Source organism: Carcharhinus amblyrhynchos, unplaced genomic scaffold (assembly GCF_965287045.1).
Source record: "Carcharhinus amblyrhynchos unplaced genomic scaffold, sCarAmb.v2.hapA chromosome_1178, whole genome shotgun sequence".
Classification (NCBI taxonomy): Eukaryota; Metazoa; Chordata; class Chondrichthyes; order Carcharhiniformes; family Carcharhinidae; genus Carcharhinus; species Carcharhinus amblyrhynchos.
The window spans coordinates 1-17,500 of NW_027650918.1; the positions used below are offsets into that span (position 1 = coordinate 1).

At 46.4% G+C, this 17,500-nt stretch overlaps 1 protein-coding gene across 1 annotated transcript; it reads right to left on the reverse strand.

Moving 5' to 3' along the window:
* Positions 1–4,782: 4,782 nt before the first annotated feature.
* LOC145340591 (uncharacterized) lies at positions 4,783–15,744 on the reverse strand. The gene is made up of 2 exons (XM_080185059.1): positions 15,150–15,744; positions 4,783–5,030 (listed from the first exon to the last, which is right to left on the reverse strand). The coding sequence occupies exons 1-2, from the start codon at positions 15,742–15,744 to the stop codon at positions 4,798–4,800; spliced, it is 828 nt and encodes a 275-aa protein (XP_080041185.1). The 3' UTR covers positions 4,783–4,797.
* Between the last annotated feature and the right edge of the window lie 1,756 nt (positions 15,745–17,500).

Sequence of the window (17,500 nt, forward strand, 5' to 3'; positions counted from 1 at the left end):
CAGTCGATAAGAATTCTCGCTTCTTTGCGAAGTTTCACATCTAGCTGGCTGCCCCCCTCCCCTTCTCCCCCAGCTCCCCCCAGCCCCATTTGATGGCGGTAGTTGAACTTGTTCCTGTGTGTGTGTGTTTTTTAATATACCTATTGGAGGGTGGGCAGTAAGGATAGTGTGCCGGCCAACATCAAAGTTAATCCCCTGGAAATGACCCGCCGTTCCCAGGCATTTGCCACTTGATTTTTTTTAACTGTCTGACAGCGGATGTGAGGGGGAGAGTGGGGGGGTGGGGGGTGTTGGGTGGGGGAGGGATGGGGGAGTTCTGGTGGGGGGAGGGGGTTGGTCTACCCTGTCGACTGGTTAATTAAGAATGAAACAAGTCGTTCTGGATTCCTGGTTGCTCTCTCTGTCTGTCTCTGTCTCTCTCTCTCTGTCTCTCTCTGTCTCTCTCTCTCTCTGTCTCTCTCTCTGTCTCTCGCTCTTTCTCTCTCTGTCTCTCTCTCTGTCTCTCTCTCTCTTTCTCTCTCTGCCTCTCTCTCTCTCTCTCTGTGTCTCTCTCTTCCCCTCTCTGTGTGTGTGTGTCTCTCTCTCTCTGTCTCTCTGTCTCTGTCTCTCTCTCTCCCTCTCTCTTTTCTTCTTTTAAGTGTTTATAATGTGATCTAGACTAGATAGAGTTCCCATTAAGTAAGTGTGTCTGGGCCATCTCCTCAACCTTTCCAAACTAGGCACAGATTACATTTATATGCACACACACACACACACGCAAACACACACACACAAACACACGCAAACACACACACACAAACACACACACAAACATATATATAAAATCATATATTTGCAAATTACCTACATGTGAGATAGATATGCACTGTTATAAATATATAAGTATATGTATACATTTTATCAAAATATAACGTATATGCACAAAATGTATATGTATATGCATTAAAAATCATATATATAATAGAAAATCACAGAGCATAGAAACAGGCCCTTCGGCCCAACTTGTCCATGCTCCCCCTCTCCACCTGCTGCAATGATAAATGAAATTCTTGTGGAATTCCCCTGTCCCAGTTGAGGCTCCCTCACTGAATGTTCTTTAAGACAAGGAGAGATAGATTTCTGAAGGGATTAAGGGTTATGGTGAGCGGGGAGGGTAAGTGGAGCTGAGTCCACGAGAAGATCATGTGAGTAATATATACACACGTGAGATATTTATGTCACTCTCCAAATATATATAAAATATACATATATAAATGTTCTGCATGTTCTATGTTTTTCAGATGAATGCAACTTTATTGTCACGTTTTTGATTAGAGTTGTTGAAACTGTGAGCTAATCGTCCACACACACACACACACAAGCACAAAATATTTTTTTCTCTCTCACAGTTTCCCTCTCCTTCCTTCCTTCCTTCCTCTCTCTCCATCTCTCTCTCTCTCACACACACATCCATATCTGACACATCCACTCTGCCTCTCTCACACACACCCACTCATGCACAAGTTTTCTTTCTCACACGCTCTCACAGAGACACATACTTACACCTACCCGAAATATACATATGCACACACACACTTACACACATCCTCTGTCTCAGACACAAACACTTGCTCACATACACACACATACACACAATCTTTCTCACACAGACTTTCTCTTACACACTCTCTCTCTCACACACACACTCTCTCACACACCCTCTCTCACACAGTCTCTCTCACACACACACACTCACACACACACACTCCCTCTCACGCACATTCTCACTCTCTCTCACACACACTCTCTCTCACACACCCACCCTCTCTCGCTCACCCACTCTCTCTCTCACACACACACTCTCACACACAAACACACTCCCTCTCACACACTCTGTCTCTCACACACACTCTCTCACACACTTCTCAAACACTCTCTCACACACACTCTCTCTCTCACACACACTCTCTCTCACACACACACTCTCTCTCACTCACCCACTCTCTCTCACACTCTCTCTCTCACACACACACTCTCTCACACACTCTCTCTCACACACAGTCTCTCTCTCTCACACACACACTCTCTCTCTCACGCACACTCTCTCTCTCACACACTCTCTCTCTCACAATCTCTCACACACTATCTCTCTCACTCATACACACTCTCTCACACACACACACTCTCTCTCACACACACTCTCTCTCACACACACTCTCTCTCACACACACACAGTCTCTCTCACACACACTCTCTCTCACCCTCTCTCTTTTTTGTTTGAAATTAAAATGTTATTAACTCACGTTATTTTATTTCTTCCTTGGGAGTGTTTGCAGATTGTTAGCGGATGGAGAGTACTTGTCACTTGCTAATTCCCCGACTCTTTTCCCTGCCTGCGTGACACAGGAATGGACTTTAAATTACAATTCAAAATGTGGTTCTTAATAGGCCGTGTTTACCACCACCAACGCCCCCCGCCCCCCACTTTCCCTTACCCCCTCCCCCTACCGCCGTATCCCTACTTAGAATGAAATACTTCAGTCTTGTAACCTGGGGAGAACGAGAAACAGACAGAGAGAGAGAGGGAGAGACAGAGAGAGAGAGAGAGAGAGAGAGAAAGACAGAGAGAGGGAGACAGACAGAGAGAGAGGCAGAGAGAGAGGGAGAAAAAGAGAGAGAGAGAGAGGGAGAGACAGAGAGAGAGAGAGAGAAAGACAGAGAGAGGGAGATAGACAGAGAGAGAGGCAGAGAGGGAGAGAGGGAGAAAGAAAGAGACAGAGAGAGGGAGAGACAGAGAGAGAGAGAGAGACAGGAAAACAGATTGACAGAAAATGCGATAGAGAGAGAGAAAAAGAGAGACAGAAACAGAGACAGAGTGAGAGACAGAGAGGGTGACAGAGACAGAGAGATAGACAGGCAAAGAGAGAGAGAGAGAGCAACGGAGAGACAGAGACAGGCAGAGATACAGACAGAGAGAGACAGACAGAGAGGGAGACAATGAGAGAGAGAGAAAAAAAAACAGATAGAGGTAGAGAGAAATAGAGAGAGAGAGACAAACAGACAGAGACAGAGAGAGAGACAGAGAGAGACGGACACACACACACACAGAGCTAGAGAGAGAGAGAGACTTAGAGAGAAACAGAGAGAGAGAGAGACTTAATCCGATTATTATGAAGACCTGTCTAGTCACAAACGCCGCTAAAACATTTTATATTGGGATGTCCAGACCTGGCATCACAGTTCTTTATTGGAAAGTTGCTGTTTAAAGTCAGTTTCACATTAAAGACTCACAGAGGAAGAATCTCCCCTCAGTGTAAGGGCGGGGGGCGCCTCTTCCGGATACTCGGCAAGTCCGCCACGTAAGTTATTACTGAGCAGGCAGCAAGGGACATTAAACATGTCAACAGACACAGACACAGACACAGACACACACACAAACATTCACACACACACACTCTCTCACGCACACACACTCTCACACACACTCACACACACTTTCTCACACTCACTCTCTCTCACACTCACTCTCTCTCACACTCACTCACTCTCACACACACACTCTCACACACTCTCTCACGCACACACACTCTCACACACACTTTCTCACACTCACTCTCTCTCACACTCACTCTCTCTCACACTCACTCTCTCTCACACTCACTCACTCTCACACACACACTCTCACACTCTCTCTCACACACACTCTCTCACACACTCTCTCTCACACTCACTCTCTCTCACACTCACTCTCTCTCACACTCACTCTCTCTCACACTCACTCTCTCTCACACTCACTCACTCTCACACACACTCTCACACACTTTCTCACACACTCTCTCACACACTCTCTCACACACTCACTCTCTCTGACACTCACGCACTCTCACACTCACTCTCACACACACACTCTCTCTCTCACACACACTCTCTCTCTCACACACATACACACTCTCTCTCACACACACTCTCTCTCTCACACACATACACACTCTCTCTCACACACACACTGTCTCACACACACACGATCTCTCACACACACACTCTCACACACACACTCTCTCACACACACAGTCTCTCTCACACACTCTCTCTCACACACTCTCTCTCGCACACTCTCTCTCACACACACATACACACTCTCTCACACACACACACATCAGAAATAACAACACAACAAAGACATATTTCTTTGCAGTCTGTGATTGGAGTGCCAGATCCATTCCGTTCTCGCCTCGATGTTTACACTTTCCTGCTCTTTGCTCCTTCATATTGGGTCTGTTGTGTTGGCAGGAGATACTCTGTCGACAATCGCTGTTTCTCTGTCCCCCGAAAATCGAAGCAGCAGCCGGAGGTGGAAGCATGTAGAGAGAATTCAATTCCTCCCCTTCCTCCGGCGAACAAGAACACTCTCACCTCCTGAGTGCGTGTGTTCGGGGCGGGGTGGAGATGATCACATTCGAACTATTCATAATTAAATCGTGTTAAATTAAAATTATACAAGCTCTGTAAAAATAATAATTAAGAGAGAGAGAGAGAGAAAAAAAAACGACACCAATTAGGTTAACTTGTTCGTTTCTTTTGGTGTTTTCCCCGTTCTGGTAAAGTCTAAGTGATAAAAGACGGCTGTCACAAGTCTCCCGATTCTGAGGGAGGTGTTGGAGGAGGTTGGCGAATCCTTTCCGTCGACCTCCTTCCCACTCCTCACTTCCAATCCTTTCTTTACATGGGGGCTCTGTGTGTGTGTGTCCAGTTCTGCACCCGGCAACCACCCTGCCCCCCCCTCCTCCCCCCTCCGTCCCTCCCTCTTTGGAGGAGAGTTCACAAGAGGGGGTTCCCCGAGAAGTACTGTAGGCGATCCCGGTTCAATTTCTTTTCCTTCATCCGCCTGTTCTGAAACCAGATTTTGACCTGCCGGTCGCTGAGGTTCAGGATGCGGGAGAGTTGTAAGCGCTTCTCCTTATTGATGTAGACATTGAAAAAGAATTCCCGCTCCAGCTCCCGGATCTGGAACTTGGTGTAGGGGCATCTCTTCTTCCGGGCACGGGGCCCGCCTGGAAAGACAGAGAGAGGGGGAGACAGAGAGATAGAGAGACAGAGACAGAGAGATAGAAAGGGAGACGGGGTGGGGGGGGGGCGCAGGGAGAGAGCGATAGAGAGAGAGAGACAGAGAGACAAAGGGACAGAGAGAGAGATTCAGAGAGAGTTAGAGAGATAGAGAGAGAGAGACACAGAGGCAGAGAGAGAGTTTATGAGAGAGACAGAGAGAGACAAAGAGAGGGAGAGAGAAAGAGACAGAGAGAGAGAGAGACAGAGAGAGAGAGACATGGGGAATAAGAGAGAGATTCAAAGAGACAGAGACGGCGAGAGAGAGAAACAGAGAGAGAGAGACAGAGAGAGAGACAGAGAGACAAGGACAGAGAGAGAGAGAGAGACGGGGGAATGAGATGGAGACAGTGAGAGACGAAGAGAGAGAGAGACAGACAGTGGTGGAGAGAGAAAGACAGAGAGAGAGAGAGAAGCAGAGTCGGGGAGAAAGAGAGAGAGAGACGGAGACAGAGAGAGACGGGGAATGAAAGAGAGAGAGAGAAAGCGACAGAGAAACAAAGAGAGAGAGAGACGGAGATAGAGAGAGACGGGGAGGCAAAAGTCAGAGACGGAGAACGCGCGAGAGTGGGAGAGATAGAGAGAGACGCAAAGATAGAGGTACGGAGAGAGAGAGAGAGACGGAGAGAAAGAGGGAGTGACGCCCAGACATGCAGAGATACAGACACACACACACACACACAGAAAAAAATAGAGGGTCACAGAGGGAAAGATGGAGTGACAGAGAGAGAGAGAGACCCAGAAAGATAGACAGAGAGAGAGAGAGACCCAGAAAGATAGATAGAGAGAGAGAGAGAGAGAGCGAGAGAGACCCGGAAAGATAGAGAGAGAGAGAGATGCGCACGCAGATAGATACAGACAGACAGAGAGACAGAGAGAGAGACAGAGAGAGATACAGAGACAGATGGAGAGAGGCAGAGGAAGGCGTGGGGTGGGGAAGATACGCGCAGATAGATTGAGACATAGAGAGAGAGAGAAAGATGGAGAGAGAGAGAGAGTAGTACAGAGGCACGCAGTGAGAGAGACAGACACAGAGAGAGACGCAAACGCATAGAGTTAGAGACAGACAGAGGCCCAGAGAGAGATAGAGACAGAGGGAGAGAGAGAGAGAGAGACGGAGCGAGATGGTGAGACGGAGAGAGGGACAGAGATAGAGGGAGAGAGCGAAATAGGAGACAGAGAGAGAGGGGTGAGAGAAAGAGAGACAATTAAACTCAAATAGACGCATAAGTACCTTTATAAATATAATAATGACAACACTTTTCCCCAACTAAACTCACCGCATCTAATTTTAAAAAAATATACCTTTCAAACATATTGTTAAAAATCGCGTGCAGATTAATTGTAAACCTGGCAGCTTAGCTCTACAACCTTCGGTCTATCTCCCTGATATAAAGAGTTTTGCTGCGCTTTATGACTTAGTTTTATATCAGTTAATAAACCCACCATCCCTGTAACTCTCTTCCACCTACTGCTGTGCCCGCCACTACTGACCTAAGAAAATCCCAGCGCAGGCCCCTCCTGCACCCACCATGCTGCCCCCTATCTGAACTAAACCGCCCCCCCCCCCCCTTACCCTTCCGGGGACCCTATCCCTCTATTCCCATCCTATTCATGGATTTGTCCAGATGCCCCTTAAAACTCACTATCGTATCCGCTTCCACTCCCTCCCCCCGGCAGCGAGTTCCAGGCACCCACCCCCCTCTGTGTAAAAAAAAAATCTGCCTCGTACATCTCCTTTAAACCTTGCCCCTCGCACCTTAAACTTGTGCCCCCCCCCCCAGCAATTGACTCTTCCACCCTGGGGGGGGGGGGGGGAAAAGCTTCTGACTATCCACTCTGTCCCTCATAATCTTGTAGACTTCTATCAGGTCTCCCCCTCAATCTCCAGTGAGAACAAACCAAGTTTCTCCAACCTCCCCTCATAGCTAATGCCCCTCCAGACCAGGGGCAACATCCTGGTAAATCTTTTCTGTAACCCTCTCCAAAGCCTCCACATCCTTCTGGTAGTGTGGGTGACCCAGAATTGAACACTATATTTCCAAGTGCGGCCTCACTAAGGTTCTATAAAGCTGCCACATGACTCGCCAATTTTTAAACTCAGTGCCCCCGGCCGATGAAGGCAAGCATTGCCGTGTGCCTTCTTGACCACCTTCTCCACCTGCATTGCCACTTTCAGTGACCCTGTGTGTCTGTACGCCCCGATCCCTCTGCCTCTCAATACTCTTAAGGGTTCTGCCATTTACTGTATATTTCCTATCTGTGTTAGACCTTCCAAAATGCATTATCTCGCATTTGTCCGGATTAAACTCCATCTGCCTTCTCTCCGCCCAAGTCTCCAACCGATCGATATCCTGCTGTATCCTCTGATGGTCCCCATCGCTATCTGATATTGATTCCTGTTACTTTATAAGTATAAAATCCACACTGTTCTCCACGTCCTGCAATATTTCATTGTATCCTTAGTGCGACGTTACAGTCATAGCGATTCAGAAACTCCAGCTGATGTTCTGGGGGGACCCGGGTTCAAATCCCATCCATGGAGACGGTGGGAATTTGAATTCAATAAAAAATATCTGGGATTAAGAATCTACTGATGACCCCCATTGTGGGGGAAACCCATCTGGTTCCCCTTTAGGGAAGGAAATCTGCCGTCCTTACCCCGGTCTGGCCTACATGTGACTCCAGAGACACACACCCAATGTGGTCAATTCTCAACTGTCCCTCCAAGGGGCAACTAGGGAGGGGCAGTAAATACTGAACCAGCCAGTGACACCCATGGCCCATGGATGGATAAAAAAATTCGAATGGAAGAAGACTCTTCAGCCCAAATTGTCCATGCCACCTCTACATTTTTAACCACTAAGCTAATCCCAATTGCCCGTGTTTGCCCCATATCCCTCTCTACCCATCGCACCCATGTAACTGGCAGCTCGTTCCAGACACTCACCACCCTCTGTGTGAAAAAATTGCTCCCTCTGGACCCTTTTGTATCTCTCCCCCCTCACCTTAAACCTCTGCCCTCTAGTTTTAGACTCCCCTACCTTTGGGGAAAAGATATTGACTATCTAGCTGATCTGTGCCCCTCATTATTTTATAGACCTCTATAAGATCAGCCCTCTGCCTCCTACGCTCCAGAGAAAAAAGGCCCAGTCTATCCCAGCCTCTCCTTATTACTCAATCCATCAAAAGTCCCCGGTAGCATCCTAGTAAATCTTTTCTGCACTCTTTCTAGTTTAATAATATCCTTTCTATAATAGGGTGACCAGAACTGTACACAGTATTCTAAGTGTGGCCTTACCAATGTCTTGTACAACTTCAACAAGACGTCCCAACTCCTGTATTCAATGTTCTGACCGATGAAACCAAGCATGCCCAATGCCTTCTTCACCACTCTGTCCACCTGGGACTCCACTTTCAAGGAGCTAAACCTGTCCCCCTAGATCTCTTTGTTCTGTAACTCTCCCCAACGCCCTACCATTAACTGAGTAAGTCCTGTCCACACCCCACATTGTCACTCTGATATATCCCACACCCCTCACTGTAACACTCTGATATACCCCACACCCCTCACTGTAACACTCTGATATACCCCACACCCCTCACTGTAACACTCTGATATACCCCACACCCCTCACTGTAACACTCTGATATACCCCACACTCCTCACTGTAACACTCTGATATACCCCACACCCCTCACTGTAACTCTCTGATATACCCCACACCCCTCACTGTAACACTCTGATATACCCCACACCCCTCACTGTAACACTCTGATATATCCCACACCCCTCACTGTAACACTCTGATATACCCCACACCCCTCACTGTAACATTCTGACATACCCCACACCCCTCACTGTAACACTCTTATATACCCATACTCTTCACTGTAACACATTGATACACCAAGATGTCCCAACTCCTGTATTCAATGTTGAAATCTGCTAATATTTAACCTATCATACCGTTTGATTTGTCACTGTTTCTCCCTCATTGTATCGCTATTAATTCCTGTAATATTACTGTATTAAACCCCAGTCACAATGTGTGTGTAATTGTCACACTGTTTACACATTGTATCGCTGTTAATTACTGTAACATTACTGTATTAAACCCCGGTCACACTGTGTGTGTAACTGTTACACTGTTTACACATTGTATCTCCATTAATTACTGTAACATTACTGTATTAAACACCAGTCACACTGTGTGTGTAACTGTCACACTGTTTACACATTGTATCTCCATTAATTACTGTAACATTACTGTATTAAACACCAGTCACACTGTGTGTAACTCTTACACTGTTTACACATTGTACCTCCATTAATTACTGTAACATTACTGTATTAAACCTCAGTCACACTGTGTGTGTAACTGTCACACTGTTTACACATTGTATCTCCATTAATTACTGTAACATTACTGTATTAAACCTCAGTCACACTGTGTGTGTAACTGTCACACTGTTTACACATTGTATCTCCATTAATTACTGTAAATTTACTGTATTAAACCCCAGTCACACTGTTGTGTAACTCTCACGCTGTTTACACATTGCATCGCTATTAATTATTACAAATTACTGCATTAAACGCGAGTTACGGGACGCGACTTTGTCGTTCATTGTATCTCTGTAAATTATGATTTCATTGCACCATTTAGCACACACTAGTTTATCCCGTCTGTGGCGCGTTCTCGCTGACTCATGTAACAGTGGAAAAAATAACATTTTAAAGGTTTAGCCAGCCAGCGGGGAAGTGGTCGGAGATTCGCGCGGAATCTGGTGTTATGCAACGCTCAATTGAGTTTAATATTGGGAAGGAGGGCGAGAGGGGGAGAGTCAGAGGAGAGAGACACACACAGAGGGAGGGAGGGAAACTACTTTTAACGAGCCTCTCTTATGAACCAGGGAGCCGAGTCTTAAACATTTCACAAGCTTTCTCAGAGTTGAAGCGAGGTGATACGTTAGTTCCTTACCCCTCCCCTGCCTGCAATCTCTCGCCCTACTCCAAGCAGGGCTCCCCACCCTAAAAACAAAACACATTCAGGATTGAAACACGGCACTCGCCCTCCTTTCAATAAACCTCTCTCCCCCCACCCCACACGCTTATAAAAATCCACATAAAAACTGGCCAAGAAAATTTAACATCGGCCGTGCTCAACCGCAGGCACTTCTCTCTCTCTCTCTCTCACACACACACACGTCTCTTTCTCTCTCTCTCTCTCACACACGTATATATATCTACAGGCACACATTTTTTCTCTCTCACACACATATATATGTATAAATATGTATGTATAAATATGTATATAGACACACAAATTCTCTCTCACATCTAAAAGATATTCTCTCGCTCTTTCTCTCTCACACATATATATTCGGACACACGCACATTCTCTCTCTCATATATATATATACACACACAGACAGACACATTTTTTCTCTCTCTCTCTCACACACACGTACACATCCATAGGTAAATATATAGGTAGACACACAAATTCTCTCTCTCTCACACATCTATATATGTACAGAGACAAACGTTATCTCGCTCTCTCTCACACACACACATATGTATATATATTCACAAACACACAACCACATTCTCTTTCTCGCACACACACATCTATATATTTACACAGAGACAAACTCATTCTCTCTTTGTCTCTCTCACGCACATACATAAACACACACATATATAAATTCAGATAGACACATTCGGTCTCTCTCTCTCTCACACACACATATAAATAAATTCAGATAGACACATTCTCTCTCTGTCTCACTCACACACATATATATAAATTCAGGTAGACACATTCTCTCTCTGTCCCACACACACACACATATACATTCAGACACAACCGCATTTTCTCTCTGTCTCACACACACACACAAATTCCCTCTCCGACACACGTATATTCGGACACAAACACACATAGGTGCAACAAAATTCTCTCTCCCTCTCTCTCTCTTTCAGAAAAACACTCATAAGTACACACACATCTCCCCCATACTCTGTCTTACATAAATATATTTATACACGCACACTTTTTCTCTCAAACTCTCTCACACATACACACAAATGTACACACGGATCTCTTTCACACACACACACACACACACACATAGACAAACAACTTTTTCCCTTTCACGCGCTCTCTCTCACATACCCACAACAATATACACATAAACTCTTCCTCTCTCTGACACTCTCTCACACACACAGACAAAAATATACGCACAACTCTTTCTATCTCACACACTCTCACACTAGAAAAATATGCGCACAACTATTTACCTTTCACACACTGTCTCTCACACAAATATACACACATCTTTCTCTCTCTGTCCCACACATACACACATGTTATATATATACGTATATACACACACACACAATCTACTCTCTGTTATACCCTCAAATACAGACACACATATCTCTTTGTCTCTCTCTTTCTCTCTCTCACACACACATATACACACAAACAACTCTTTCTCTTTCACACACACACAAATATACACACACACATCTCTTTCTCTCTCTCGTACACGCATGTACATACAAACAACTCTTTCTCTCTCGCACACTCTCACAAAAACACATAGACATCTGTTTCTCTCTCGCACACACTTTTATATATAAATAACTGTCTCTCACACGCTCTCTCTCACTCAAATATATACACACAGACCGCTTTCTCTCACACACACACAAGTATATACATATCTATTTCTCTCTCTTTCTCTCTCTCACACACAAATATGTACACACGGATCCCGTTCTGTCTCTTCCTCTCTCACACAAATATACAGACACAGATGTCTTTCTCTCTGAACACGTATATACAGACAAAACTCTTTCTCTCTCACACTCTCACTAATATATACAGTCACAGATTTCTTTCTCTCTCTCTATCTCACACACAAAAATATACACACAGATCCCTTTCTCTCTCTTTCCCGCTCTCACACAAATATATAGACACAGATCTCTCTCTCTCTCACACAAATGTATACGCAGAGTTCTCTTTCTCTCACACACACAGATATATAGACACAGATCTTTTTCTCTCTCTCTCACACACACAAATACATACACACGATCTCTCTCTCTCTCTCACACAAATATATAGACATAGATCTCGTTCTCTCTCACACAAATAGAACGCAGAGTTCTCTTTCTCTCTCACACACAGATATATACTCACAGATCCCTTTCTCTCTCTTTCTCTCACACAAATATATACACACAGATCCCTTTCTCTCTCATTCTCTCACAAATATATATACACACCGATCTCTTTCTCTCTGAATACATATATACACACCCAACTCTTTCCCTCTCACACAAAGATACGTACACACACATATCTCTTGCTCTCTCATACACAAATATCTACACACACATTTCTTTCTCTCTCTTTCTCTCTCTCACACAAATATATAAACACACAGATCTCTTTCTCTCTGAATGTACATACATACAGACACAACTCTTTCTCTCATATTCTCTCTCTCACACAAATGTATACTGATACAACTGTTTCTCTCTCACACACTTTCTCTCACACAAATATATACACACACATCTTTTTCTCTCCCTCACACAAATATATACACGCACAGATCTCTTTCTCTCTCACAAATATATACATACAGATCTCTTTCCCTCTGACACACAGATATACAGACACAACTCTTTCTCTCGCAGACACTTTCTCTATCACACAAATATATACACACCGATCTCTTTCTCTCTCTCACACACACAAATATATTCACACAGATTTCTTTCTCTCTGACACACATATATACAGACACAACTCTTTCTCATACTCTCTCTCAAATATATATACACACAGATTTCTTTCTCTCTCTCCCTCTCTCACATAATTATATAGACACAGACCTCTTTCTCTCTGAATATATATATATATATACAGACACAACTCTTTCTCTTATACTCTCTCTCAAAAATGTATACACACACACAACTCTTTCTCTCTCTCTCACAAATATATACACACACCGACCTCTTTCTCTCTGACACACATATATACAGACACAACTCTTTCTCTCATACTCTCTCTCACACACGAAGATATACAGATACAACTTTTTCTCTCTCACGCACTTTCTCTCACACAAATATATACACACACATCTCTTTTTCTCTCTTTCTCTCCCTCACACAAATATATACACACACCTATTTCTTTCCCTTTCTCTCCCTCATACAAATATATACACACATCTATCTCTCTCCTTCTCTCTCTCACACAAATATATACACACACCTATTTCTTTCCCTTTCTCTCCCTCATACAAATATATACACACATCTATCTCTCTCTTTCTCTCTCCCACACAAATATATACACACATCTATTTCTCTCCCTTTCTCTCTCTCACACAAATATATACACACATCTATTTCTCTCCCTTTCTCTCTCCCACACAAATATATACACACATCTATTTCTCTCCCTTTCTCTCTCTCACACAAATATATACACACACATCTATCTCTCTCTTTCTCTCACACACACAGATATATACACACACATCTATCTCTCTCTTTCTCTCTCCCACACAAATATATACACACATCTATTTCTCTCCCTTTCTCTCTCACACAAATATATACACACATCTATTTCTCTCCCTTTCTCTCTCACACAAATATATACACACATCTATCTCTCTCTTTCTCTCACACACACAGATATATACACACATCTATTTCTCTCTCTTTCTCTCTCTCACACAAATATATACACACACATCTATCTCTCTCTTTCTCTCCCTCACACAAATATGTACACACACATCTATCTCTCTCTTTCTCTCCCTCACACAAATATATACACACACCTATTTCTCTCCCTTTCCCTCCCTCACACAAATATATACACACATCTATCTCTCTCCTTCTCTCTCACACAAATATATACACACATCTATCTCTCTCTTTCTCTCTCCCTCACACAAATATATACACACATCTATCTCTCGCTTTCTCTCCCTCACACAAATATATACACACATCTATCTCTCTCTTTCTCTCTCCCACACAAATATATACACACATCTATCTCTCTCTTTCTCTCTCTCACACAAATATATACACACATCTATCTCTCTCTTTCTCTCTCCCACACAAATATATACACACATTTATTTCTCTCCCTTTCTCTCTCACACAAATATATACACACACATCTATCTCTCTCTTTCTCTCCCTCACACAAATATATACACACACATCTATCTCTCTCTTTCTCTCACACACACAGATATATACACACACATCTATCTCTCTCTTTCTCTCTCCCACACAAATATATACACACATCTATTTCTCTCCCTTTCTCTCTCTCACACAAATATATACACACATCTATCTCTCTCTTTCTCTCTCCCACACACAAATATATACACACATCTATCTCTCTCTTTCTCTCTCCCACACACAAATATATACACACATCTATCTCTCTCTTTCTCTCCCTCACACAAATATATACACACATCTATCTCTCTCTTTCTCTCTCTCACACAAATATATACACACACATCTATCTCTCTCTTTCTCTCACACACACAGATATATACACACATCTATTTCTCTCCCTTTCTCTCCCTCACACAAATATATACACACACATCTATTTCTCTCCCTTTCTCTCTCCCACACAGATATATACACACATCTATTTCTCTCCCTTTCTCTCTCTCACACAAATATATACACACACATCTATCTCTCTCTTTCTCTCACACACACAGATATATACACACATCTATCTCTCTCTTTCTCTCACACTCACAGATATATACACACAGATCTGCTTCTCTCTCTTGCTCTCTCTCACACGCCATGTACACACAAACAACTTTCTCCTTCGCACAAATGTACAGGCACAGACTTCTTTCTCCGTCTCTCTCACACACACACACACACAACTTTCTCTCTCGCACGTGTATATAACACAGATCTCTCTCTCTCTCTCTTCTCCCTCTTTCTCTCTCTTTCACACAAGTTATGAACCTACCCGACTCCCCGACGCTCTTCTCCGCCGCGTCTCCCCGGTCCGCCGCCCTCTCCTCCCGCCCGGCCGGCGGCTGGGGGGCGGCCCCCCAGTCGCCCTCCTCGCCTCCCTCGGCCGCCTGCCCCTCCGGGGCCCAGCCGTGCGGGGCAGCCAAGAAACGGCGTGGCGGGGCGCTGCCGTCCCCGGGCCGGGCAGGGGGGAGCTGCCCCGGCGGCTCTGGCTGGTGGGCTCGGCGGGGCAGGCTGGGGAGCTGGCGCTGGTGGTGGGGGTGGGCCGTTTGCTGGGACTGGGAGTGGGGCAGGGGCTGGCTCCTGCCGTAGGGACCCTCTGCCCCCTTCAGCAGCAGAGGGGAGGTGGAGGGGGTGGAGGAGGAGGAGGGGGGCGCCGGCGGCGGGCGGCAGTCCCGGGGGTGGATCATACTGGGCTCGGGGGGAGCCCAGCCCCCCTGTCCACCCCCAGCCCCCCTGCCCACCCCCAGCCTGGCCTCTGGCAGCGGGTAGGGGGCATAGCCGCCCAGCGGGCGGGGGGGAGGCGGGGGCAGGAAGGGGGGCACGGGGCTCAGCTCGGGGAGGTAGTAGGTACAGCTGGGCAGGTACATGCTCGGGGAGCAGGCGGGCAGCCGCCCCTGGCGCTGGCGGCTGCCGCGAAGACTGCCCAGAGACACAATATATATATATATATATACATACACACACCCCCCCCCACCCACCACCTCCCTTCCCTAATACTGCTGATCCCCCCCCTCCCCCTCCCTCTCCTCCCCCCTCCTCTTCCCCCTCCCTCTCCCGACAACAACACCCACACACAACCCCCCCCCACCCCTCCCACCACCTCCCTTCCCTAATACTGCTGATCCCCCCTCCCCCTCCCTCTCCTCCCCCCTCCCCCTCCCTACAACAACAACACCCACACACAAACCCCCCCCCCCACTCCTCCCCACCCCCCCCACCACCACCCTTCCCTAACACTGCTGACCCCCCCTCCCCCTGCCTCTCCTCCTCCTCCTCTTCCCCCTCCCTCTCCCGACAACAACACCCACACACAACCCCCCTCCCACTCCTCCCCACCCCCTCCCTTCCCTAATACTGCTGATCCCCCCTCCCCCTCCCCCTCCCCCTCCCTCTCCTCCTCCCCCTCCCTACAACAACAACACCCACACACAAACCCCCCCCCACCCCTCCCCACCTCACTTCCCTAACACTGCTGACCCCCCCTCCCCCTCCCTCTCCTCCTCCTCCTCCCGACAACAACATCCACACACAACACCCCCCCCCCTCCCCACACGCTCCCCACCTTCCCTAACGCTAGACCCCTCCCCCCTCCTCCTCCTACCGACAACAACACCCAAACAGACACCCCCTCCCCACCCCCCCACCACCTTCCCTAACGCTGCTGACCCCCCTCCTCCTCTTCCCCCTCCCGACAACACCCCCCCTCCCCACCCCCTCCACACACTGACATACAAACTCTCTCTCCCTCGCACACACTCCCTCTCTCCGTCCCACACTCTCACTCTCTCTCTCTCACACACACACACTCTCTCTCACACACACACACTCTATCTCACACACACTCTCTCTCACATACACACACACACTGACTCTCTCTTACACATGCACTCTCACTCTCTCATACACACAGACTCTCTCTCACACACACACACACTCCCTCTCACACACACACTCTCTCACACACACACTCTCTCTCTCACACACACACTCTCTCTCACACACACACTCTCTCTCACACACACTCTCTCACACATGCACACACTCTCTCTCACACTCTCTCACACATGCACACACTCTCTCTGACACACACACACTCTCACACACGGTCTCACACACATACACACACACTCTCTCTCACACACACACTCTCTCTGACGCACACTCTCTGACACACACACTCTCACACACACACTCTCTCTCACACACACACTCTCTCTCACACACACACTCTCTCTCACACACACTCTCTCTCACACACACTCTCTCTCTCACACACACTCTCTCTCTCACGCGCACACTCTCTCTCACACACACACTGTCTCTCACACGCACACTCTCTCACACACACACACTCTCTCTCACACATTCTCTCAGAGAAATTCTCTCACACACTATGTCTCATGCACACGCTCTCTCACTCTCACAAACACACACACACACACACACACTGCACTTCACACCCAGAGAGGGTCTATAGAGGTACAAACACACACACACACACACACGCACAGACACCCTACACTTAATGCCCAGAAAGCGCCTGAAGAGGTACAGACACACATTCTTTCTCTCACTCCCCCCACCTCCCCCCCCCAATTCCCACAAACAAAAAATTTCTTACAA